General features: G+C 47.9%; 1 protein-coding gene across 1 annotated transcript; it reads left to right on the top strand.

The window, feature by feature from the left end:
- Window positions 1–843: 843 nt before the first annotated feature.
- Window positions 844–26421, top strand: LOC135809614 (integrin alpha-8-like). The gene is made up of 29 exons (XM_065322998.1): window positions 844–1448; window positions 2688–2830; window positions 3491–3748; window positions 4314–4375; window positions 4748–4805; window positions 5079–5234; window positions 5678–5724; window positions 6040–6117; window positions 6454–6506; window positions 7301–7409; window positions 7807–7951; window positions 8454–8651; window positions 9047–9092; window positions 9389–9490; window positions 9994–10049; window positions 11836–11966; window positions 16540–16680; window positions 17077–17147; window positions 17306–17462; window positions 18173–18262; window positions 18772–18851; window positions 19403–19489; window positions 20045–20138; window positions 20651–20755; window positions 21049–21108; window positions 22717–22839; window positions 23952–24176; window positions 25605–25727; window positions 26165–26421. The coding sequence occupies exons 1-29, from the start codon at window positions 1267–1269 to the stop codon at window positions 26228–26230; spliced, it is 3246 nt and encodes a 1081-aa protein (XP_065179070.1). The 5' UTR covers window positions 844–1266; the 3' UTR covers window positions 26231–26421.
- Window positions 26422–26540: the final 119 nt, after the last annotated feature.

The following is a 26540-nucleotide window of genomic DNA, read 5'->3' as shown; positions in this document are numbered from 1 at the left end:
GATGGTAGGTGAGAAGCTCTCACGATCGAAGTACATGCTAATAATCTAATATTTCCGCTCGGCTACGAGAATCCACGTCGGTATTTCTCAGTGCGTTGCAAGAGCCCAATATTAGGCAATAAACCTGCCACAGCACAAGCACTACATCGCCACTCCTATGACACCGCTCTACCTTTCGCCATCCGCCAGCGCTTTTTAAAAGTGACACACCACCGACCGTCAACATTTCCTTGCAAGCCCATTTCCCGTGCCGCCGACGAAGGCGGATTAGATCTCCGTATACCCTCTGCCGTCTCGCCGCCGGGGCACGGAAAAGCTTGTGATCTCGCCATGGTGCGAACTGTAGATGTACATTGTAATCGTCCAGTGACAATGTAACTGCTTCTCTTCGTGACGGCAATGACCATGATGACAAGTGCTTGTGTGAAGGCGAACAGCTCCTCACTGACGTGGGCCATGCTGTGGAAGTTAGTTCTCCCAAACCGCTTTCACTCTGGGCCGGGCACCGGCCTTCACCTTGGCCTAGCTATCTATCTTCTTGCACAGTCCCAAGAGAGACCACAATACTACTAGTCATTACGATCACACTAGCACTAGCAGGAACTGACGAAGAAATCGAGTGCCAACATCATGCACATAGCGCTGCCTGTGCAGCTGCCCAGCGGCGTTTCGATCACTTTCGCTCCGGTTCATTGCACCCGCTCAGTGATGTACACCTAGTGCCTGTGCCCAACACTGCGGACCTAACCTTTCAACCACTCGACAGCGCAAGATAGCGTGCCGTTGCTGTGTGTGAACCTCGAGCGAGCGCAAGGACCAGGCTAAGTACGTACCCGTGTCCGTGGACTGATTTGGGATGTTGGTGGAGTCGAATGCTTGAGGAAGACGATTGAGCTGTCACTCTGCCCACCACGCCTGGTTCGCTGGAGGGGAGTAGGGCTGTGTAGGGACTCTGGTAACAGTGTGACCTTGAATGTTCTTTTCTTCCGTTTTGAAAACATAATACAGTGTAATTATTGCTTCAACTGGCACTTAGGACCAGTGGTGCATGGCACGCTTCGATCCTCAGTATCTTTCCGTTCCAAGGTGTCTGCCAACGACAGGGAGGGAGCTGTATTAGCATTAGTGTTTTGTCCACATACATAGCTGGTGGTGTGGTGTGAAAGCGTCTGATCTGGCGCTGGTTCTACTGAAGCCAAGATCCGAGCAGTCTGTGCTTGGCGGTGAGGACGGAGGAGCAGTGGCCGAAGGTTGTCGAACTGAGCTATGAGCCAGAAGGTGGAGTTCAGGGTGCTGCAGCTAGTGAGCGTGCTGATAAGCTGGTGTGCCGTGCAGGACGTGGTCCTGGCCTACAATGTGGACACGACGTATCCTGTGATCTACTCGGGCAGGGCGAACAGCGAGTTCGGCTATTCCATCGCATTCCATAGCCATGAGCTCAGGCCTATGTAAGTGGAGAAGAAATGAGATCTTGTAATGTAGTTCCATGATGTCCTCTTGCACTCTTCTAATGAAAATTATGTACATGACTATGGTATAAAGGCATACGTCCTGCTGGTGGAAAACACGACCTGCGGGATTTCCCCGTGTGCTACACCATTGCATATTGACAATGAAGATCACACCATATTTCATATTAATTTGATCTAAAATCCCATTTTTTTCTGTGGAGACCAATTTACACAACCGGCTGCAGGAAGAATTCGTGTTTAAATACGACATCCTAGCCTGAGGTTCCCCGCTGTCTCAGAGAATGTTTCATTCTCTTCTTGGTAAAACTGCAACCATACTGATATTGATGCTGCCGATAACAATAAGATATTGCCGCCTCAAAAGGTCGTTTCTATGTTGTTAGAACGCAAAGAAAGCAAATGGATGGAATGCAGTGGAACTCACTTGATATGAATGCTGATAAGACATGCTCTTGCTTAACCCGGGCATAAGTGGGAGCACAGGTGTATTGATCCATGCTGAAGTACTAGTATGTTGGAATAATAAGTACTTGGGACACTTCCCTGCTGTACATGGGGTATGTTTTATCAGGGTTCTACGGTGTCTCAATGTAGTGAGAGCTCCGAGATACTTTTCTTACTTATAGTAAAGAAAAGGACCAGGGAACTACAAGTTACGCTACAATGTCCACTGACACCACCAGTTACTTGACAATCAGCTCGTGCGATAACATTGCACGAAACTGACCGATGGTACTGAAGTTCTACAACTAACTGGCCCTCAGCTCTAGCACATCTTGGATGCGCACTCCAGTTCCTTGGTCCTTTTCTTTACTATAAACTAAACCTTGGCTCTCCATCCGAGTCTATACTTTTCTTATTGTCCGAAAACTCCAACGCAACCATGCCCTTACGCACATCTTTATGAAACTTCACTCCTCCACTCCAATAACGGCCTCTTCACTTCGATTCAAATCAATTTCTGTTACACCAAATTGTCAGGGCATTGCCCATTATCAGAGTAACTCCGAAATACCCTAAAAGAAAACACCCGCACATGCCGCCTACCTCTGTTTGCCTGGTCAGGAGATACATTTAGGCAACATGCACTGCAGATTTACACAATGGTTTCCCCTGGGGAGCAAGGTATGCATGGTCACTGCGAAGAGTTCAATCCACACAATACATGCCCTATGTACTGATTTTGAGTCTATGGAATATGTCTTTGCACGACAGGCTCATCATCGGAGCACCAAACGCCACCTACGAAGATGCTCGTTTCAGGGCACAGGGAGTGGACCGTACCGGTGTAGTTTTTGCATGCTCAGCTGTGACTGGGAGCAATGACGCCTGCCTGGAATTGGAGGTGGATATAACAGGTAATTGGCATGGTGCATTGACGTGTTTGTGTTTCCAAAAATATACGTCCGAAACCCGGAGAGTGTATTGAGTGTTCATCTGTCTGCAAAGTCGGTTCTTATACAACCAGTAATAGACTCAACTGCAGGTGCAAGCAAGAGCGCCATGAGAATTTTGCTATCCAATCTATCAGCTTCTTCCTCGTTTTCTTGGCCTGGGAACGCTCCGGCAGGCCACAGATATTGGTATCTGGGGTATATGTGCCATGATCGCAGTCATTGGTTTGTGGCCCTACAGAAAGATGCATGGTTGACGCCATAAATTGTCACTGCATTCCCGTCTCCTTTCCTCCTTCTTTAGCTACGCATCATTCTTTGCCATGCACCCAGTGTTGATGCTGCCTGCACAGGGCCGTAGCACCCAGTCTGGCCCATCAGGCTATGGGCGGATCATATTTCCAAAAAAATTGACCTACCCAATTCGTGCAAAACTGTTTTTTTCGTAAATGTAATGGTGGAGGTGACTAAACATTTTCTTCAATGGCCGGGAGCTCTGTCGCAGCCTGGAATAATACTGTATATTTTCGGTGAAGCATCCCACTTGGCCGGACCACCCGAAATCCCGGTGCTACATCCCTACTTCATGTACTTTTCTTTGCCTGTGTCTTTGTATACACACAGTAAACCAGAGGTACGCGAACAACTCGCTGCACTCAGAGAAGTCGAGAATGCGACTGGGTTCCAGCGTTGGCAGTTTGGGACCCGACAAGGGCGTGGTGGTCTGCGCGGCAAAGTACTCCACGATTTGGTACAAGCAGATGGTGCCAGGCGGCGAGATGCAAGAGTTTTATGATCCAGTCGGACGCTGCTCCATCCTGGCACCGGATGTTGACCGACTCACTGTGCCCCTGTCTGTGTTTCAGCCCTGCGATGATCCAGGTACGTTTCCCTCTTAGCACGCACAAGTGAACATGACTATACCGGTTGCTTTATGCCAACTGTGGTAGCCAGTATGGCATGTAGCTTCAGGACCGAACTCGTCGACATGGCGAGATAAGCAATCGCCAGGTATTACCACACTGGTGATGGTGCGCTCTCTAATAACGGTGCAGTGTGGCAAACCGTACTCTTGTTACTGGTGTTGACTGTTATTTTGGTGCAATGAGCACAATCAATCCCACCATCTCTGCACATGATTTTTCATGAATTAAACCTTACCCTCTCCAAGTATCGCCGAAGTCACACCAACCTCTAAACCTTATCCAGCCACTAGATTTGATCAATCTGGACTCACTGGCAGGCATGTTGCCCGTCTGTCAGTATCCCTGTGTGGAACGTCATTGGATCTTGGACTTTTTAGAAAGCTCTCAACATCCAGATGCACCTTGAAACAAGGTGTCGAGTTTTGTTTGTATAAGGGAAACTTGCAGACTTGAAAAGGTGTCAATAGTACTTGTGCTGATGATCTCAATACCATTGCTGTGTGGATGTACTGCTGCTTCAGGTCATCAAGGTTGGCACAGACTGGGCTATTGCATGACAGGAACCAGCATGGACATCGAAGAGGTTAGTGGCAGCTATTCACACAATCAGCCTCTTGTTTTGTAATGATCATAGCAGGACACTGATAAGAGGAACGCTTGTCTTGAGTGACTAAGAGCTGTGTGAGTCTATTGTGAATCATTGCACATTCACCATGCATAGAGTGGGAAAGGACTCAATCATCAATCATCAAAGGAAGAATTCCGATCACTGCGAACAATCCCGCTCTTGCTTCTATCAAAAGGGTTTCCTGCATTATCAAATAATGCAAATTGTATAACGTCAGGAAAGTATGCAATACTACTTGTTAAGCTGTGTGTGGCAAGCACCAGTGCTCTAACTTACCATGGCGTGCCTTCATAACTTGTTTTTTGCACGTTCTTTTTTTCACATCAGTATCCGGACGGCAATGCTAAGGTGGCCGTCTCTTCGCCAGGAGCATTCTATAAACGCGGTAAGTTAAGACACTCGGGAGATAAAGTTAATTTTTGATATTGGATTCTTGCCTTTGTAAGAACACTATTCCGCTGCTCTGTGACCCTTTTTTCCACTATTTCCGTCGAATTGATTTTCAGTGTTCTACACTTTGTACGTACTAGTAACTAATCATGATGGAAATTCTATTAACTCATGATTGCAGACATATGTTTAGTAATGTATTTGCCCTGGTGGCCACTTTGTAACTTTATCTAGCTGGGTGACACTTTAATTCCCTTGCTCTTCACAGGCATGGTGTGGGTAGCAACGCACAACCAAAGTGGCAAGGGAGTCACAGATGTTCGTCAGGTCGGCCTCAGCCAGGATACGCGACTGGGAGATGCTCAGAACGGATACGGCGGATATGCTGTTACCCAGGCTGATTTTGACGGCAATGGGCAAGTCGGTGAGTAGATACCTGCTGAAACATTTGAGCGTCGAGATCATTTGCAAAGTAGCTACCGATATCCATTTCTTGCCTTAAAGGTGTTGTGGTGACATTGAAACATGTGGTAAAGGGTAGATATGCTCAAACAATATCGCAAGGGGTGAAAATGACAAGTCAATGGGGTACTTCTGGATGTGCCAAACTGAAGTCGTTGCAAGTAGATTTGCAACCGAGGCTAAAATGATACAAGCCGGAGTTCTCTATCTGCTAGTTCACTTCAATACTAAACTGACAACTGACCAGGAACAACATTTTGTTAGCAACTCAACTCCTTTCTGCTGGGAAATTATCGTGCAGTGCTTGCAAAAAAGCTGTGGATGCTTTGCGGATACACTGCCACGTGATGACAACAGATCCATGGGCTGATTTTTTCTATTCTGTTGCATTGTTGGTGTTTGTAGAGGTCGTCATGTCACGGCCCCGTGCACGCACTGACTTCAAAGGCCAGGTAAGAGCTTGCATGTCGTGTTCTCTGTCCCATGCAGTATGCATTCCACAGTAGTGTACTCTCTCCTGGCGGGCGTTCCACAAGTAGATGGACATCTGCAATGCCCTTGAGGTTATGCTGTGCCTGGTAGAATAGGGAAGATCCGCAAAGGGAATGGGTGGCATCAAGTATTCACATGTATCGTAATATGCAGTACAATATGCTGGTGCCGTTGCTGATTGGGTTTGAATATGCACCGTATACAATACTAGCGTAGGTATGATTGTTGATATTGTTCCTGTGCCGTGCTATTCCTGTGCCGTGCTATTCCTGCAGGTCTGGGTAACTGAGAGCGAAGGCCAGACACAGGTCAACATTGTCTCCAAGATATTTGTACTGTTAGAAGGCAATCAGGTGAGGAGCTGATTGCCTACATGATTACTGCATTGCCATGGTGTGTCCACTGGGGGGGGGGGGGCATGAGCACTGAATTTTCATGACATGTCCAGTGGGGTTTGATGGGTACGTAAATTAGTTGATTCTTCCCACTATGAACCATATAATACATATACATGACGTTGGATGGATAATGCTTTTGAGTAGAAACGTTTTGCCTGATAGCGGATACAAGTCGTATTGAAGAAGAATGAGTATGATGATACGGTAATCTCAAAGTGGTGTCCTGGATTTGTGTGTTTGAGATCCCTTCTTGCCCTGTGTGTTCCGTGTATTCTGTGTCTCTTGTGCCAGGTGGGTGAATACTTTGGTCATTCGCTGGCAGCAGTGGACACAGACGCTGACGGGTAAGTAAATGGAATTGAAGACCACTAGGTGGGGGCACAAAGACTGCATCGAGGTAACGGCGTTGTTTGTCCTGCCACTGCTTGGCATTGGGTTCCTTTCGCTTGCCAACCAGATGTGTCATGGGGCAATGCGATCCACCAAGTGCAGGCCAAAGGCTGAAATCCTATTTGCTTCATCAATGTTACCCTTGGGTCAGGCTTGAAGTTTCCAATTGGCTGCATGGTTGAAAAGACCCCATTTTGCTCCCAAGCAGGATCCTTGTACATCTCGTTTCTCAACCATGGTCTTAGACTGACCCACCCTGCCTGTAACTTTGAGTTCATTTTGCTTGCGATCCACCAAGTGCAGGCAAAAGGCTGAAATCCCATTTGCTTCATCAATGTTACCCTTGGGTCAGGCCACAAGTTTCCAATTGGCTGCATGGTTGAAAAGACCCCATTCTGCTCCCAAGCAGGATCCTTGTACATCTCGTTTCTCAACCATGGTCTTAGACTGACCCACCCTGCCTGTAACTTTGAGTTCATTTTGCTTGCGATCCACCAAGTGCAGGCAAAAGGCTGAAATCCCATTTGCTTCATCAATGTTACCCTTGGGTCAGGCCACAAGTTTCCAATTGGCTGCATGGTTGAAAAGACCCCATACTGCTCCCAAGCAGGATCCTTGTACATCTCGTTTCTCAACCATGGTCTTAGACTGACCCACCCTGCCTGTAACTTTGATTGTGCCTGTGACTGTCCCAATGGCTGTGACTGTAACTTTGACTGCGGTTGTGACCACAACTGTTACACTGTAGGAAAGCAGAGTTGATCATTGGCTCGCCAAACTACATCCCTGAGTCTGGCCTAGCCTCCATGGACTACGACTATGGCCGTGTGGTCATCTACGGAGCGTCACTACAGACGGTAAGAGCACACCATGTATGCCACTCCACATACTGTCCACTGTCAGCAGATTGGCAAACTCCCAGCTGACACCATTGACTGCTGCTATCAATACGGTGTGGTCATGTAGTCCCAGAACAGTTCTCAAGCTATGGTCACATCTGTGCTGAGTGCTCGATGCTACGTTGTTGCAGACTATCATCTATCCAAGAGGTATATCACCTTAGCGCTGAGCCATGTTTAACCAATGTTGGACCTGTTTGCTAAGAGTATCCAAGGTGTATATTCGTCTGTGTCTGTGTACAGTATGTATCAGTATTATTTTACGATCTAATGACATTGACAGCATGCTACATCGGCATTCCCTATGTCCGTGAACTGTGATGTGAGCTTGCTCTTGGTGATCCATATTGTGCAGGAACTAACAGCTCAGCATGCTGCCAAAAACTTCTCCACTGCGCGCCTCAAGGTGCCCGACAAGGTCATCGAGGGCCAACAGCCCGGCGGCCACTTCGGAGCGGCCATTGCCGATGCTGGAGATGTTGACAACGACGGCTTCACTGGTCAGTATGAGTGTGTGCAGTGTTGCGATACTGCTAGCAATGCTTGCACAGTGTGTGCATGCAGTGTTGCGATGCTGCTAGCAATGCTTGCACAGTGTGTGCAGTGCTGCAATGCTGCTAGCAATGCTTGCACAGTGTGTGTACTGGTGTCCTTGCTAGGAGTTACAGAGCAAGGGCAGGCATTCTAGTCATAAAGGCCTGCAGTAGTATTCCAAGATCCTGAAACATTATCTCAACACCTGCGATACTGTATGTCTTGGCGAGGGAATACGGCAAATTAAAAACCATAAGCTATGCTGAAAATTTGCCAAACAATGTCCGTGCACATGTACTTGATTCTCTCCTCCACTCTCTCCATCACATGAGATGACCGTGTAAAGTTATTCCCTTGGACATTTCCGCTTGACAGTCCGAGTCTGTATGCCGTGTCTGAGCCAAACTGGAGCATAAATTTAAAATCAAATGCTTTGGTTCTTGCGTACTCTCCATTGGTGTCTCACAGACATTGCTGTTGGTGCTCCGTACGAGATGGAGGAGGGCGTGCCACGCGGTGCTGTCTACATCTTTTCTGGTTCATCAACTGGACTAGAGTCCATAGCAATGCAGAGGATTTCACCGCTGGGCCTTAACATGAAGAACACGATCTCGTTCGGCTCGGTCATTGCTAAGAGCTGGGACATTGACCGCAACTCTTATCCAGGTAAGGCCGTGAAACAGTCCTCACATAACTACGGTGTGTTGAGACAGTCCGATGGTCACGGGTTTGGGGGGAGGGCATGGAACATGTGCAGCTTACTGTGGATATTGTCATTCTTCTGGCTGTTGCTGCTGCTGCTTGACATCTTTTTTTCTCATGATTGCCCGTAGCCAACAAGAGAAGCTGCTGCTGCTGCTGCTGCTGCTGCTGCTGCTGCTGCTGTTGTTGTTGTTGTTGTTGTTGTTGTTGTTGTTGTTGTTGTTGTTGTTGTTGCTTTTGTTGTTACTTTTGTTCTTTTTCTTTCCCTCCTTTTTCTCTGTATGCAGCTGACAATAGTGTGTTTGTTTGTTTGTTTGTTTTTTCCTTGCTTATTATCTGATCTTGGTCAACTGTAACAGATTTGCTAGTTTCAGCTGTGGACTCAAATCAAGTTGTGATGATGAGGTATGCTAGAGCAACATACAGTTGCAGCGTCAGCCGTTCATAGCCTGTGCCCTATACCAAGACCGTGGAAGCTGTAGCCCCTGCTCAAACCATCACCCAACTTATCCCGGCACTTTCTTTATGATACAGTCGCGCAGGTCAAATACACGTTTAATAAGCTTTTCTAATGTTCCCAATTTCCAATATGAGTAATATTGCAAATCCGAATTGTCTCAGTGCATGTCACTTTGTTGAAATGAGTTGCCATTGCCACATCAGGACGACACTGCCATGTACTCATCTGTGTTGTTTGCCAGGGCTCGGCCGATTGTAGACATCGATGTGGAGATGATCGTACAGGACCAGATTGATATGGTGCGCCCATCATGTTTACATGCCAGCGGTCGTCATATCACATGGTAAGCATCCCGTACGAGTACTTTAAGCTCCTGCATTGGTACTATAATTGTATGCCACTGTTGCGTTTCTTGTACTATGAATCAACTCATTTTCGTAAGCTAACAACCTTGGTAAACTTTGTGAGCAGCAAACCTGATATAAAAAAGAAGCCAGGATGGCTGGCCAATGACTGCATGGTAGTGCTGCACAGGGTTCTAGAAAGCAGAACATTTTGGGAAACATTACATCTTCTCTTATATGAAGTCTACGCAAATTAAATTCTTTCAAAAGATTCTTGATTTGCGATATGGAATCTCTCCTTAGTAGATGAAGTGCTTCCGTTCTCGACATACTCTGCTTCACAGGTAACTGTGCTTTGCAATGATAACGTATTGTTGTATTGTGCACCTTTGTTGGATCTGTTAAAAGTTAAACAACATGTGTGGCGGATTTTGACAATGTTTTTTGTTTTGTTTCTGTTCTTTCGACTTGTGTTGCCTGCCCTTGAATTGTATGCAAACAGCTTCAAGGTATCGGTCTGCGGAAAGTTCAACGGAACTGAGATCCATTCGTCTGTAGGTGAGTCAGCACGCATGCAGTACGTGCTAACAGTGTGTCAGGCAGGTTCAGAATGAGCTCTCCGCATCCGTAGGAACTCCACCAACGTCAAGGATCCAGCAAGGCACAGATATAGCTCACTAGTGTTACTGCTCTAATGAGTCCAAAGTGACCCGAATAGTAGAGATCAGTGGCGACCTCAGTCTAGACATAGCATCCAGCAATGGCATCTCTGGCTGGGTTCTTGATTCTGGGAAATGATACCGGCTGCCTACACTGTGCGTACCGTGTCAAACTGCACTGCATCACTCTACATGTAGTGTAGTGACAAACAGCACAAACCAGAAGTAAAATTAAAGTTCGCACATCTGTGTTGCCCGTTGCGATTGAGTTTAAAGAGTCACAACCAGCTTCGGACATGCGCTAGGCCCAGACAGATCCTGCCGGCAATTCTTTCGGCAAAATATCGAAGAATTGAAAGAGCGGAAATTGCCGGCAAAATCGGAGCAAAATATCGAGATGTTGGGTAAAATCGATGCCTGATACATGTACTTGGATTTCCTTGGTTCAGCAGGATACACTGCCCAGGACGAGATCGTGTCACCGAAATATCACTGGGATTCACTGTGGATCCACATGATTTTGGAAGAACTCAGGGACACGTCCGTGGAAATCCGTGTTGAGAAACCGACCCTGCGATTTTATGAAACGTTGTACGGGATTGTACGGGAATTGGATAAAATACACGTTTTTCCGGAGCAAAATGGAGCAAAATATCGAGTTTCTTGTGCCAGGCTCGGCAAAATATCGAAGATTTCGCAGCAACATTTTGCGGCAAAATATCGAGGCGAGCGGAGCAGAATCTGTCTGGGCCTAGCATGCACGTGCCAAGCCACTGCCATGCATGGCCTCCCCTGGACTCCTGAACCCTGAACCCTGAACTCTGAACCCAGAACCCTGAACCCAGAGTACTCCTGCCCCTTAAAAAAAATGAGAAACATACTGGACTGGTGTCCTCATGAACAAAGTAGAACCATGTCACCATACGCACATGGGTGTTGGTCCTCTGTTGGAAGCAGCTCGACTGGCCTGGCTTGAGCCATTACTGTAAAAGCAGAATTTTTCGGTGGTGTTTTATTTTCGGTAACTTCGGTGCCGAAATTTTCACCGAAAATAAAACGCACCAAAATGTTGGTGCTGTACTAGTACACTTAGCTGGAAAACAGGTTTACCGAAAATTTCTGCTTTTACAGTATACTCTTTCTTTGCTCAGTAACCCACATATTGAAATTTACTGGGCCACGTTCAGCATTATTAAATTATGTCGTGCAAGGCTGGCAAATGCTCTCAAAAGACACTACTTGGCTTGATTTTTCACCTAATTTAATTCCTTGCAGAAGGTTCCCAAACCCCTCTACTACTCCTTTTGGGTCAAGCTGGGCGAGTAGAAAATAACGTCCGACGCAAGTGTCATGGGTGCACATCACCGGGGATGCAATATTCACGAGGGCCAATTTCACTTGCCAGCGCTACACGAGTGTATATGTGTACCAGTCATTGTGACCTACTACAGGTGATGGGATGTGTGTATGATCCTGTCCATGTGTGTTTGTTTGTGTGTGTGTGTGTGTGCACGCGCATGTTTGTGTGTGTGTGTGTGTGTGTGTGTGTGTGTGTGTGTGTGTGTGTGTGTGTGTGAGGTCGGAGGTGTGTGCCGGTGTGTATGTGTGTGTTTGTGCATGCTTGTGGTTGTGTGGGTGTGGATATTTGTTATGCATGTGCACATAAAATTGTCCATGTGCTGCAGAGATCGAGTATGAACTGGAAGTGGACACAATGCTGAAGTTTGATGAACTGGACCAGCAGAATCTCATCGGCATACTCCAACTGAAGCCGGAGAAGACCAGAGACTGCAGGGAGCATGTAGTCACCGTCAAGGTATGCTTAAACAACACATGACCTAGAACGAGCGGCAGTGACCACCGATGTGTGAATTATCAATGCGATTTTCTCTAATGTGCAACAAGTCTCGCACCTAGCTGCCGTCTGGTGAATCAACTGCACATAGCCCAGATGTATGCAGGCCTTTAATAGGTAAAAAAGACAAACTCAATACTCTTATTTGGATAAAAAACATTGTACATGTAGATTAACAGAATAAATGGCACAACACGTGTTTTCTGTTGGATTTCAGTTATTGTCCATTATTGCTTCATTTCCGGCGGTCAATATTGGGTCTACGCCATTCAACATTCAATGTCCTATTAAAAATATTATAATTTGAAACTTGTGTCATGAAAGAAATATCTAAACTGTGCATGCTCTGTTTGCAAGTGAGAGTCTGGATGTGCAACTCGAAACACAAGCGCACGTTGAAACAATGCTTCGCAATGACCCCGGACCAGCATCACAGCACATTTGAGCAGTAGACAAACTTGTAGCCACTTGCTGCATCTCGGAAGTCTGTCGATGACCTGGCCAGACTGGCTGCTCCTCGACAGGTGTGCGGGACATCTCCCTGCGGCATGGTCACACGCACGATGAGCCCGGGACATTTCTTGTAGTCGCTCTCCTCTGCTTCCCTGGCTGAACAGGGGAACTCAGGACTTCCAGCGTGCTGTCTCTTTTCATACGATTGCATATCGTACTCCCACTTGTGAACTTGGAAAACGACGCATCCCGGTCTAAGGATGGGTGCGCCGGCCAGGCTGTAACCCGCAACCATGGTAATGACGATGTCATAGTATGGCTTGCCCCTGCCGCCCGGCCTCGGCTGCTGCAGGGTAGGCATGGTGACAAACGGCAGTTTGTGTCCCTCGGGAAGCAGCAGCTCTTCCACGCTGGGTATGATCTGGCCGCAGCAGGTGACGACAATGGCGAGGTAGCCGCAGCTCATGTGTATTCCTGTCAGCTTTGAAGTATCATAGGGACAACCCCTTTCCACGAGCAGTTGCACGCAGCCATCCGTTCCGGGCACTCCGTCTTCGCCATTCAGAAAATGAGATATGGAGCAGGGATTTTCTCCGATAGAAAACGTCACCGCTTGCTGAATACGATCTTGGACTTCGATGTCGTATGTGTCTTCTAGATACTTCAGGATTTGCTGTTTGATCCACATGTCAAGAGCTGAAATCGGGGGCTCGGGAATCTGATCGCCCTCGAAGAACAGAATCTCGCCTCCAGTAAGAGAAAATACCTTTCCGGGTAGCAAGCCGCTCAAACCTTCCGTCTGCTGTCCCCGGGGTCCAACCTGGGGCAGCCGTGGATCATCGCAGTGCAGGTAGTGGATCATGCCTTGGCCGTTTGTGTGCTTCAAGATGTGAGCAAGCGTTATCTTGCTGTCCTCTTCAGTGGCAAACTGGCCGACGAACTGATCCTCCGCAAACACCTGGTTGTGCTGCTGCGACAGGCCGCGGTGTGTAGTTTCCATTCGCTGGTACGGCGGCATTCCCCGACCACCACCACCACCACCCCCGCCACCACCACCACCACCACCGGACTGTGATGAGCGCGGTGTCGTGGACCAAGACCGAGACGGCGGCAGCGTTGGCGATGACATTCCCGACGAGACCCCCACGGAGGACAGCGCTAGCGATATCCCGGCTAGCCTGGATCTCTGGCTGTCAGCCGAACAGAATTCCCAGCGGGGGCGACCATCACGCTCAGCTGGCGAGGCCAGTGTCTGGGCAAACAGAGTCCGTCTGAGCTGCAAGGATCTCAAGGACCGTGTGCTGCCGCTGCTTATCACTTTTGACGTGAGTGCTGGTGCGCTAGCCATATCCCCTCGGTCATCGCTTAGAGTTCCGGATGCTGAAGTCTGTGACGAGGATGATCGGCTGTCGACTGGTTTCGTAAGTATCACCTCGATGTTTTGAGCTGGTAAGACTGGTGTGCGGACAAGCTGCCGATGCGCAGGTGACCTGAGGCCAGTGCCTTTGCCGCTGCTCTCCGTCAACCAGGGTGTTCCGGCAGCACCCGCACGTGCAGAATCGCTGTCCGTTGATAGAAAAGTCTCTGTCCGGGTCCATGCTCTACTTGTTAGTGGGCTGCGGGCCAGTTTACCTGCTTGCTTCCTGGCCGCACCACCAGTGCCTGTAAATGGTGTCTCGTTGCTGTCATGGACCTTAGTTGCAAGACTGGCATTTAAACTCTGAGTAGTTTCAGTAGTTTTTCGATTAGGTTGTTCTGCTGCTGGAGTGATCCTAAGCTGTTCGCCAGCTCCTTCGGCTAGAGCTGCTGTTGGTGGTTTGGACGATGTTGGTGTGATATCACCGTCTGCTGCTGGATGAGTTGGGCAGTCCTCAATAGTGCCACTGCGTATTGGCAAAGCCCTAGCGATGCAGATAGGGCTGTCCACGCCTTGTCCTAGAGGCTGCAGCTGAATGTCGCCCAGTCCGCGTGAGTCATTGCTTCTTCCACCTGACTGCAGCCAAGACGGTTGTTGACATTTCCCCGAACATTCCACTGAAAGATCGTCTGTACTGCTGGCGACGCTGGAGATAGAGTTGAAGAATTTAGCCATCCGCGCCCTAAAGCTCTGTACTCGGTCAGAGGTGCACTGGCTGTCTCTTTGCTTTTGCCGTTCTGCAGCCAAGTGTGTACCTTGTCCTTCTGTTCCCTGTTTTCTTGCGACCTCCGTGTTCCGAGAATTTGGATGGTTGCAGGATGGTTCCTCGTCACTGGAGTCGCATTCGGCAAATGAAGACAGTGGATCTGACCCAGGCGAGTGCTGCACGAACTTCATTTCCCCTTGACTGCGTGCTGTACTGGGGCTGGCTGATTCAGCGGTGGCTGTTGCATCCTCGGATTGCACTGGATGGAGGGATTGACTGACAAAGCGCCGGCGCCTCTCAGCTAGGCCCGCAACGGCCTGTTCCGCATCCACCGTCTTCGGCACTGGTACTTCTGATGAAGTCGTTTTGTTCCAGAGGGTCTCCACGTGGTTTGGTTCATCGGAAGTTGAACATGCCTCACTCTCCACAGTCTGTGCAGAGTTGTTGTTTAAATCATGCTGCTGGTGGCAATGACTAGAAAGCTGAGGTGATGCGTCATCTGTGATGCTCCCCTCTTCAAGCATGGTACCTATGCGTTGTCTGTTTTGCGTAGTGCTATGCTCACTCTGTGTCAACATAGAGCCGTGCACATCCTGCAGTATGGGTGCTTTGCTAGAGAGAGAAACTGCGCTCGAGGTAGCAGACAAATGCTGGTATTCGCCATGGTGCGCAGCTGACATCTTTGCAGTGACACAGCGACTAGCCTGAATCTCAACCCGCTCACCAGCAGTGGACATGCACTCCGTCGCAGCACTGGACTCTTCAGCCAATCCAGTCCGCAAAGCCTGAATAGCTCCCTGTGGGTGCTCGCACGTTGTTAATGAGGAAGTCCTGGTGATGCTGTTGACACTCTCTGTGGCATGAAGTTCTCTATCTGTGTCAGTGCTAGTGTTGGAAGAAAGGCATTGGTACGCATTCCCAGCACAGCCTTCATCATTGTCCTCTACAGACTTGAATCTCACCGTTGCCGTGGACTTTTGCCGCGATCCCACTCTTTTCAAACTGCTCTTACGACGGGTAGTAGGTGCAGGCTGGCATGGGATTTCCTTTGCTTCTTCCACGCTGCCAGGGTTGTCTTGGTTGCTATGGTGCTGAGGAGGCACATCGTCCTCGAGATACTTGACGCTAGCCTGTTCTAGTGATTCTTCTGGAGTTGTGACACACGACGGCTCAGTGGGGGATGCCAAACAGCTGGCTTCCTCCCCAATCGGCTTCAACTCGTACTGTCCTTGGGGGCATGTCTCGGGGTGCGTTGGTTGATTTCCGTGGCCCACCATCAGTGCAAGTTGCAGCAGGTTGTCCTTGCCAGGAGACCTGGCAGTCATATCAATGAAAAATGAAAAATTCTTCAACAGAAATTCTTTAAAATATTCTGCAGCCACAGCTGTGCTCAATGAAATCGAAATTGGCAGAGATGCGCAGCTAAGTTCGCATGAAGGCAAGTGAGATGCGACCGCGGCGACGTGTGAGGAATCATTGGCGGCGCATTCACACCTTGCTCCTGGCCTGCTTCATGTCGTAAAGTACTGCTGTTTAGCTCAGCGCCCGCTAGCAATGCAACGTTATCTACTCGGGTGCTACTATTCTGGCATTGTTGACGTTTGCCTTCGGTTCATCGCCGATTTCAAGCCTTCAGAGTTCCTGCACCTGATGTACGCGGTGCGACACCAAGTGTAGATTGTCACAAGTTCTTCTGTGCCTCTCCAAGTGTTGTCACATCTTCAGTGAAGCTGTTCTGTCACCTTCCTGTCACCTCAAACTTCCTCTATCAGAGGACTTATTGACTTGTATCCTTTCTTCATTTTGGTAATAGCTGCTTCAGGCAAGCCAGTCATGATAAGTTAGTAGTATGCAGTTGTTTGTGAGCTGTTGCCACACTATACACATAGAATCGGCAAACTTCCTTTTAGTAAATTGTTGTCATTGTACTGTATGTGTCGTTGTGCCTATCCACACAGAGTGAGACATTTAACCCATGTCTTCCGGCTTCGGTTCGCCTTGTGCAATACACACTGAAGGACCGAGCAAGCAAGGCCCAGGCTCTCAGTCCAGTGCTGAACAGGAAGCGTCTGGGGGCAAGCAAGTCAATCGAGAAACAGGTATAGTGCACGTGTATGACGTTTGATAGATGCACACGTTCGTCAAGTGTTCCTATGTGATGTTCTAGCAGTTTGTGGATGCTGAATACCATGCAGCCTCCTCTGTTGTACTTTCACTTCCCGGTGTGCATGGGTGTGTTCATGCATGTCACAGTACTCATATTTCCGTGTACATGTATGCGTGTGTGTGTGTGCGCGCGCGTGTGTGTGCGTGTGTGTGTGTGTGTGTGTGTGTGTGTGTACGTGTGTGTACGTGTGTGTGTGTTGTGCATTTGCGTTTGTGCATGTGTGCATGTGTGTGTATGTGTGTATATATCTGAGTGTGTATGTGTGTGTGTGTGTGTGTGTGCGTGCATGTGCATGTGTGTGTGTTGTCTGGCTTGTGTTTATGTACAGGTGTTGCTTATTCGTAACTGCCCGCGTTGTAGCCCTGACATTGGTCTAGTGGATCCCAAATTCACAGTAGAGTAAGTTTACCAGACAGTGGAAAGTCTGTGTCATCATACATACACCCATTATGCTACTGCGTGTGCAATTGTTACTCCGCATACAGAATCGTGTAAGCTCTTGTAGACTACTGCTAAGTTAAAGATGTGTCCTGGTTGCTTACATGTGTAATGTGCAGAGGTAGCGATGCAGTAGCCACGCGTGTGGTGCACGGTCGCAACCAGAAAGTCTTCCTGGAGTTCGTCGTGAGCAGCCACGGTACGGCCACGGCATGTAGCAGCATGGCCAAGATCAGTCTACCACCTGGTGTCACCTTTCAGCAGCAGATCATTGTGGTGAGTCAGCATGTGTGTGTGCGTGCGTGCGTGCGTGCGTGCGTGCGTGTGTGTGTGTGTGTTTGCCTACACATAGTATCGTTATGAATCACAAGAAACCCTCATACGAGGTAATGGCTCCTTGAGACTTTGCCTTTTCATCTGGAGACTCCCTTGTCCACATCCCTGCAGAGGAAATAGGGAGGGGCGGAGGGTGACGTCGACATAGGACAGTAGGCAACGGATGCAGGGCAACACATCTCCAAGAATAGCTGTGCACATGTTACACCCTTGTATACCGGTATAGTACATGCATACTATATATAGTCAACTTCGCTAATAACGACTGCGGACATAAGGACAACTCGCGAATAACGACAGAATGTCCATGCCCACAGCAAAGTTCCATCCAACTGTAATACCGTCATATAATGGGACTGCGGGTATAAGGACACTTCGCGAATAAGGACACTTTTTCCGATGCCCCGCCGAGTGTCGTTATACGCAAAGTTGCCTGTATGTATGTACTGGTATGTGTACGTTCCATCCTGGTTCCCATGGTTCCCATCACAGATAGTCTGTGCATGTGCTCTCAGTTCTGCTAGTACTGCAATATACCTGTGCGATATGTGTTCCTTTCCTCGTTCTTAGCGTTGTCCTCTGGTGTTACAGTACCGGTACATGTTGTCAATGGCATGCATGTACTGATGTGTGCCTGTCTGTGCCTGTAGCCTCAGTCACCCACTGTCTGTGTTCCATCTAACAACGATGCGACAGAAGCACAGTGCAACCTACCGGCTTTGATGGCACAATCCACAATGGTAAGACACACAGTTGAGAGGCCGGGAGACATGGCAGATTGAGGAACAGTCTTTGCTGCTGCTGCGTACCAGTTGTACCTTTACTGAACTCACGGAGCGGAGCATTGTGTACGAAAGTTGTTATATTTCTACTTCACACCTTGCTATGCATTGCGCATGGTCGGTTTTGATTGGTTGTTGTTTCACGCAAGGGTGGCAACACTGAGAAACAGGCTATCAGGGCTTTATATTCAGATATCATTGTGAGAGCAGGTATGGGGTTTAGGGGACATAACAATTTGCAAAGAAAATGGCATTACACAGAGCCTATTGCATATTTGGGCAGGATGCTAGGGGGATTGGTGTTGGGGGGGGGGGGGGGGGGGTGGACTTGTCAACGGACTCAAACCGTGCGTATGCATTCAGAGGCATGTGACCTCTTTCCTGCGTAGCATCACCACTAATTTTGGTGTCATGCCCATTCGGTACGTGAGAGTCTCCTTTTCTGTTGCTATCCTTTGCCCCCGCAGGACAAGGTGAAGGTATCACTGGGTATTGGGGGAATCCCCCCAGAGCAGTCCAGCATTACAGTCAGTATCAGTGTGAAGAGGTAAGATAACCATAGTGTTGCGGGAAGTGGTTCGAGTATTATATACACACATTGATGTTACAATAGGACCCAACACTGTAACGTTATGGTCGTTCTCGCCGTGTATACTTGTATCAACACTCCGTTTCTTGTGTGCAGTGTGGTGTAGATAGGGGCACGGTGTCTAGGTGTGACCAGTGATAGAGGTCATGCAGATGACATCACACGCAATGCTTTATGCGGCGCTTGTGGTGCCACTTCATACCGAGCCGCATGATCTCAACTGACGATGTGGTCACACACACAACATCTCCAATGAAGGCATAATTGCATAACCTCCATTGAAAATGGCAAATCACAACAGCAGAAATGTTATGAATGTCACTTTTCTGTTTTCTCCACTTGATGCCCAGAATACTGGTACTGAGGGAATCTGAGTTGCGTGGTTCGTGGCGACCCACCCATTACTGATACCTCAAGATAACATCATGTGACATGCACTGCTAATGATTGTTTTACCACTGTGCTAAGCACACTGCTGACATGTGCTCCTTTCTGTGCCGACTGCTCAGTTTCAATGCAGAGAACGGAACGTTGGCAGACAATAAGGCCACTGCTACGATCTCCGTTTATGCCATGGCAACGCTGATTGCTTCAGGGTACGTGAATAACAGAAAACAGCCACCGGTGCCGTGGTCTTTCATGTACATGTACTACACTTGCACAGCACAGTGCAGTGCAGTACAGTGCAGCACAGCACAGTGCAGCACAGTGCAGTGCAGTGCAGTGCAGTGCAGTGCAGTACAGTACAGTGCAGTGCAGTGCAGTGCTATTGGCGATGACAATGATACAGTCTTACTGCTGCCACGACCAACACTGCAGACAATGTTTTCCTGTATTTCACATTTATACTCACCATTGCCTTGATGATGCCAAACGGGTGAAATATTGGCAGTAGCTCTTCTTCCTTCTTTTTGCAGCTGAGAGCCTGTTCGGGAATGGACGTATTTGCAAGTCGAAAGAAAACGCTGCAGTAAAGTTGGAGAGTTCTTAGGAAACGTTTACCTGTATGTTGAAGAATGTTTGTTCTCGTTTTTTGTTTTGCGGTGAACATGAAGCATCACTGAGGTTGTGAGCAGCAATTCTTTTCTTTTCTTTCCTCTTGTTCCATTTCTTCTTTTCTTTTCTCTTGCTCCATTTCTTTCCGTATACAGTGTTAGCAGACCGAGAAGAATGCGCCTGACTAGTGGAAACCCCGAGCCGAAGATCTACTCCGCGATTGGACCAATGGTCACTCACGTGTACAGTGTAAGCGGAGGATTGCTTCTCAATGTATAAACTCTATCAATGCACTGCGTTCTCTTATGCTTGCCTCTTTCGGCAGGCAACACTGGTGGCCGTAGCGGCTGCTTCGCCCGTAGGACTAAATCCCACGGTGTGGGTGCATGTGCTCCGTACTGCAGCATACATATCACTAAAGTCAAGGCAGAGACGGGGGGGGGGGGGGGCTGTAGTGCACGCCCAGCGTGCAATGCCTCATCATATGGCTGTATAGCAATGGTGGCACGGCAGAAAATGTGCATATCGCTAATGTACAGTGATGTATCACTGTACATGCGCTCACCGGCACTGCTCACTGATGCTGACCTCAATAGGCGTCACTGTAACTGTCACGGCAATGAGTGTATGTGATCCAACCAGATCTGGTGTACTTTTTGCTCGAAAGTGGCATTTAGTGAAATACTCTTTGAGCATCAATCTCTGGTTGACAGTGATATTGCCTTGCCAAAAGTTTTGGTCTGCTTTTTCTTCGCTGGCAGATTCTGAATCAGGGCCCAAGTCAATCCCCGCCCGTCGTATTCAGCATCAACTTCCCGATGAAAACCACTGAAGGCAGCTACCTGATGTACTTGACTAGGGTGGAGGTAAGTTACGAAGTTATGACATGAGCGGTTCAGACCATCATGACACTTTTACTGACATTCCCGGTGTAGCTACCGTTTCTGGAACCCTTCAACCCGGTGCCATGACTACTGCATGGGCCGGGCATGCTGATAGCATTGAAGGCATGCAGTCCGCTCGGCAAGCAAGTCAGTGGCCAATGGACATGGACGTCTTCGCAACACGTAGGCTTTGAAATGCCACCCGTCACATGCTATTGTTGAAATTACAACATTGTGTCTTGTGCATGCTGGTGTTGTGACTTGTACCGGCACAGGGCAGCTCATTGCGTCTTGTATGCAACCACACTGGACTCATCAACCCTCTCTATCTTGGAGTAAGTGACACTCAGTGCACTCAGTGCACTCAGTGCCGCAGGAATGCTTGTCACAGTATTTACATGTATCTGGGAGAAGACCGCCGGTCTCAGTGTGGGAGATACCAAAGTAAAATTGGATTTGCTATTATTTGAATCAGTGGCAGTAAAAGATATGGCTTTTTAACCCTTTAAGAGCCACAGGAAATTTCGGCTTCCTGGAAAGGTCTCCGCGAGAGGAAGAGAATAAGGTCGATCATGATAGCCAGCACACTGTCTATCCAGCGCTAGATTGCAGCGACAGTACGAAAAATGCCCCAAATGCGTCCAATTGCGTCCCGCTCCAGATATTTCATTTTACTTGATCGTGGAGTTCCAATTTTTTTGCTGTGTACTCTTGACAATATCAACAGTGAAACCCGTGTAAATTCGAGTAAACCAGCGAGACGAAAAGTCTCAAAATTCTCCATACTAAAGTTGCACTGCGCGCTTTTGAAATTGCCGCGATCGCGGCTCAACTTACGAGTGATTTATCTCAGGAACCGTTGCTCGCAACGCTTCGCGGATTGTTTCTCCCGACAGGTGAGAGTTTTCTCTTCACCCTGGATATTTCGATCGATGGATTTGAGCGAGATTGGACTGACTTACGATCTTTTGAAGTTTTGCACTTGAATGCGTCGTTTACGACGCATTCAAGTATGGAGCGGCTCTTAAAGGGTTAAAGGAGGTGAACTTACACTGTGTGCGTCTTTGTGGATCCAGTGGCTTGATGAAGAAACCCCTTTGCACTGGAGCCACCTAGTGCATTTCATCTTCAGTTTGAGGTGTACAGTACAACACTTGACCCTATGTGTACAGTGACAACACTTGACCCTGGGTGTACAGTACAACACTTGACCCTGTGTGTACAGTACAACACTTGACCCGGGGTGCACAGTACAACACTTTTTAGATGTGGAAAAGCCTCTTGTACGGGCAAGAACAAAGTAATACAGCTAGCGTGTGTTGAAGAAAAAAATGAGCGGAAACGTACTATGCTGTGAAACACGCATGAGGCATGATCAGGGCAAATGACAGCTGAAAAGAAAAGGAAAGAAAACAAACACACACACACACACACACACACACACACACATACACACACACACACACAACAACAACAACAAGTGCCATACGCATGAATGTTAACGGCCAACGCCAAGGCCGACACCATCGCAAATTGCCAGCCCACCGAGACGACGACGTGAACCCCGGAGACGAAGGTCGACAGCCCGGAAAACAGCAAACTGATGGTGGATTCGCACCCAGGACATGACGTTGCTGTAGGACTTGTCCCACCTGGAGGCAAGGCGCATAGCAAGTCGCCGTTGATACGCACGGTATCAACGGCGACTTGCTATGCGTTGAAGCCTGCAAAATTCCCCCCAGAAAGTCGTAAGCCGCGGATTTTATACACGACTTTACGGTAACATATCCATACCAGAACTTTGTGACTGCTATACAGGATCCGCTGATATGGGTGTGCGTGATACCTCGGGCATTCTGTACATGGGTGTGCGTCGTACCGTTGCATTATGATCACCATCACACAGTGTAGAATTGTTTGTGTGCATTGGACGGTTGCTACAGGATGACACTCTTGGAAATCGCGGCAACCTGTCCTCATCCCTACACCGGGTACGAGACTTCTCATCAGCTGCGAAGGACACCGTCATCCGGGTGGAATCAAAGACGGCTGAGCAAATCCCAAAGGTAGGAACTGTGACCAGTGTTCATACATGCGTAGAGTACTAAGACCCCCCCCCTCCACACACACACACACACACACACACACACACACACACACACACACACACACACAATCACACATACCCCCCCCCCCCCCACACACACACGCACTCCCTAGCTACCAGCAAGACGATGCGTCCCTGACGTGTTGGGAATACTGTAGTACAACGGCATGGCATGCAAATGTGGATGAACACGTGGCTGCCTAGAAATGCTGCCAACACGAGCATGGCTGCAAGATTTGTGAACGAAAATACCAAAATAATACATGTACCTAGGGAAGGGTTTGCTGCTCACACTCTCTTTCCATGCATTGTTGGTGGGGTACCGGTATCCCTCAATGAAAACCCAAATCCACATAGACCTCTCATGTGTAATCTCTCAAAGCAAGCAGGCACTTTCATGCGTACATGTAGCTTTCGTACATTATTTTTTTAAAGGTATACTAGTGCATGTACTCCCTATTATCTAGTGGACCCACCACTTGATATGCGTAGGGTGATCAGCATCTAAAGATATGCGTAGGGTGATCAGCATCTAAAGATATGCGTAGGGTGATCAGCATCTAAAGATATGCGTAGGGTGATCAGCATCTAAAGATATGCGTAGGGTGATCAGCATCTAAAGATATGCGTAGGGTGGTCAGCATCTAAAGATATGCGTAGGGTGATAGGGTGATAGGGTGATAGGGTGATAGGGTGATAGGGTGATAGGGTGATAGGGTGATAGGGTGATAGGGTGATAGGGTGGTCAGCATCGAAAACCATGATACTGTTGGCGATGTTTGGGGAAACCCTGCAGTTTGCCTTCAAATTCACGTTCTGTGCGTCCAACTTTTGTAACTGATTATGTATGTGTGTGTGTGTGTGTGTGTGTGTGTGTGTGTGTGTGTGTGTGTGTGTGTATGTGTGTGTGTGTGTGTGTGTGTGTGTTTGTGTGTATGCATGCGTGTATGGTTGTATGTGCCGTGTGTGTATGTGTGTATGTATGGGTGTTTGTGCCCTGTGCCCTGTGTCTTTGTGTATGCATGGGTGTATGCATGGTGTATGTGCACATGTATGTACCGTGGCATGCAGAGCTGTGATGATCAGTACTGCTGGGCATCCATCATGTGCAGCATACCTCAAAGAGAGGCTAACACATCCTCCAGCATAGAACTGACCTGGCGTGTGTGGATGAGCCACGTCCGACAGTCCCCGCAGGCGTCCGCACCCATCAACATCACGTCCAACATTCGAATACTAAGAGTTGCGGATCAGGAGACATTCACGCTTTCTGCTGACTCGACTTTCGTTGCAACGGTAAACCCGCCTGGTTGCATGTCACCCAAGATAATTTGTATTCATCATGAATGGCATAAGGGAGTGGGGCAGATCTTCTAATGCAGAATTAAGAACGACTGAGTATTTATGTTGCCTGAGATAAAAATGAAAGTGTACAAATTCTTCATATTTGGTTTTCTTAACTGCAAGGTACCTGCTTTCTTCTCGTGTTGAGTTTCTGAGTCATCTCCTGTTCATTAGTAAAGGAAGTAGACAGCGTGTGATACCTACAGTGTATGCATCACTTCACGACATGCAGGGCTTGTTCTTCTATGGTCAACAGGCTCCTGGCCGAAAATTTGGCTGGGATTATTGAATTTCAGTGCAGCAAAGAGACAACTTACTTTGGTGGTGATGTAGGGTTTCTGAGTTGTTCTTTCACTCTCTGATACTAGTACACAATCTGCACTCTGATACTACAGGTCGTCCCTCATTAATACATAATCTCTGGGACTTGACAAATGTTATGTATTAACGGGGTTTATGTACTAAACGAAAGTGTACATAACTTGCTTGTGTACAAGAATTTTTCACTTTTTTCAACTTTTCTGAGTGTTTCTTGCTACCATGACCAGGGAGCAAGATATTCTTGATTCCCTCAATATAACATAAAAAACTATGTTATAACGGTCACAGTCAGCGAAGATTCTACAGTTTACATGATAGCATGCCCAGCCGAGGCTGTACAGTCACTCGGAAAAAACAGAGCTTTCTCGGCTTGTGATGTGCGCTCTGATTTCTGAGCTAATTGCGTCCACAAGTAGAAACTAGAACACAATGTGCCTCCACTGGAAGGCCGAAAGACCAACAAATGATGTATTATTGAGGTAGGTGGCATGCGGGTACGGAGAAATGTTATGTACTAACGGGGTTTATGTACTAACGAATTATGTACTAACCGACAAAATTTGTATGGAAGTGACCACGTTTCGTCCGGGACTTGAGATTTCTTATGTACTGACGGGGTTTATGTACTAACCGGACTCGTATTAACGGGGGACGACCTGTAGTACACAATCTGCACTCTGATACTAGTACTCAATCTGCACTCTGACACTAGTACTCAATCTGCACTCTGATACTAGTACACAATCTGCACTCTGATACTACAGTCAGACCTCGCATAACCGCACACATCCGTTTTCCACCAAAGTATCCGGATAGGCGAGGGAACCGGATAATCGAACACACACACTGTATGTATGTATGCCATATGCTGTAAATCAGTAATCAACGATTTTCTTCCGGACGGCGAGGGATCCGGATAAAAGAGGACCGGATAAGCGAGGTCTGACTGTAGTACACAATCTGCACTCTGATACTAGTACACAATCTGCACTCTGATACTAGTACACAATCTGCACTCTGATACTAGTACACAATCTGCACTGTCTGATATGTATGCAGGCGACGACACAACTAGTAGCCGAGCAGAAACAGCAGTTGAGCAAGCTGCCGTGGTGGGTATGGCTGATCGGATTCCTGGCAGGCGGTCTCCTCATCGCAGTGATGGTCTTACTCCTCAGAAAGGTGAGTGAATGCCACTGTCGCATGACAGACGTTGCTAAGTGCTGGTCACGCTGTGCATGAAGTGTGCACCCTGGTTGAATGTTGCCGATCTATAACTATGTGAGCTCAGTTGCAACATCTTTGCATCTGAGTTTCTGTGATGAATGCGACCGAACGGGATTGCATTACTTTCCAATGCACACACCCTACGTAATGACACCCATCGCCAGATCAGATTGGCAGCACTAGTTGGAACGCTGGTGGCTTCTCTCTTCATGTGTGGTGGAATTCGTTCTTTCTGCCCGCTGCCAAAGTAACATGATTCCTGCAGTTCCCGTGTTGTTTTAAATCTTTATTCTCACTTGTTGTTGTTGTTGCTGTTGTTGTTGTTGTTGTTGTTGTTGTTGTTATTTTACTTCACCATGCCTGTGCTGTTGGTGTGTTTCTTCAACTCACAGTGCCATTTCTTTCAGAGAAAGACCCTTGCACAGCGGGTGGAGGAAAGCCAACCTGGCGCCGGGTAAACGCACGTCAGGCTGGTGCAGGGTAAAGGTGCATCAGACAGCCAAATGTAAGCAGAAATATGGGCCCGAGAAAAAGAAAGGGAGAAAGAGAGTTCTAATTTTATGCGATGTCTATGCGCTACATCGGTGTGCGTCTTCTGCACTGTTAACACTCGCACACTCTGCCTTACTAGTGTCAGTATGCACTCTGCCTTACTAGTGTCAGTATGCACTCTGCCTTACTAGTGTCAGTATGCACTCTGCCTTACTAGTGTCAGTATGCACGGATTTGACTTTGAAAGCGACCAATTAATGCAAAATTCTATTGAAA

This window comes from Sycon ciliatum, chromosome 2, assembly GCF_964019385.1.
Source record: "Sycon ciliatum chromosome 2, ocSycCili1.1, whole genome shotgun sequence".
NCBI classification, from domain to species: domain Eukaryota; kingdom Metazoa; phylum Porifera; class Calcarea; order Leucosolenida; family Sycettidae; genus Sycon; species Sycon ciliatum.
The sequence above is the reverse complement of the archived record's forward strand: the minus strand, read 5'-3'. Positions and strand labels throughout refer to the sequence as shown.

Coding starts and splice junctions, on each gene's coding strand:
- LOC135809614 (XM_065322998.1), top strand. CDS start 1,267: ATGAGCCAGAAGGTGGAGTTCAGGGTGCTGCAGCTAGTGAGCGTGCTG. Junction 9,491..9,993: donor AGCGGTCGTCATATCACATG/GTAAGCATCCCG, acceptor GTATGCAAACAG/CTTCAAGGTATCGGTCTGCG. Junction 24,177..25,604: donor ACTCGACTTTCGTTGCAACG/GTAAACCCGCCT, acceptor ATATGTATGCAG/GCGACGACACAACTAGTAGC.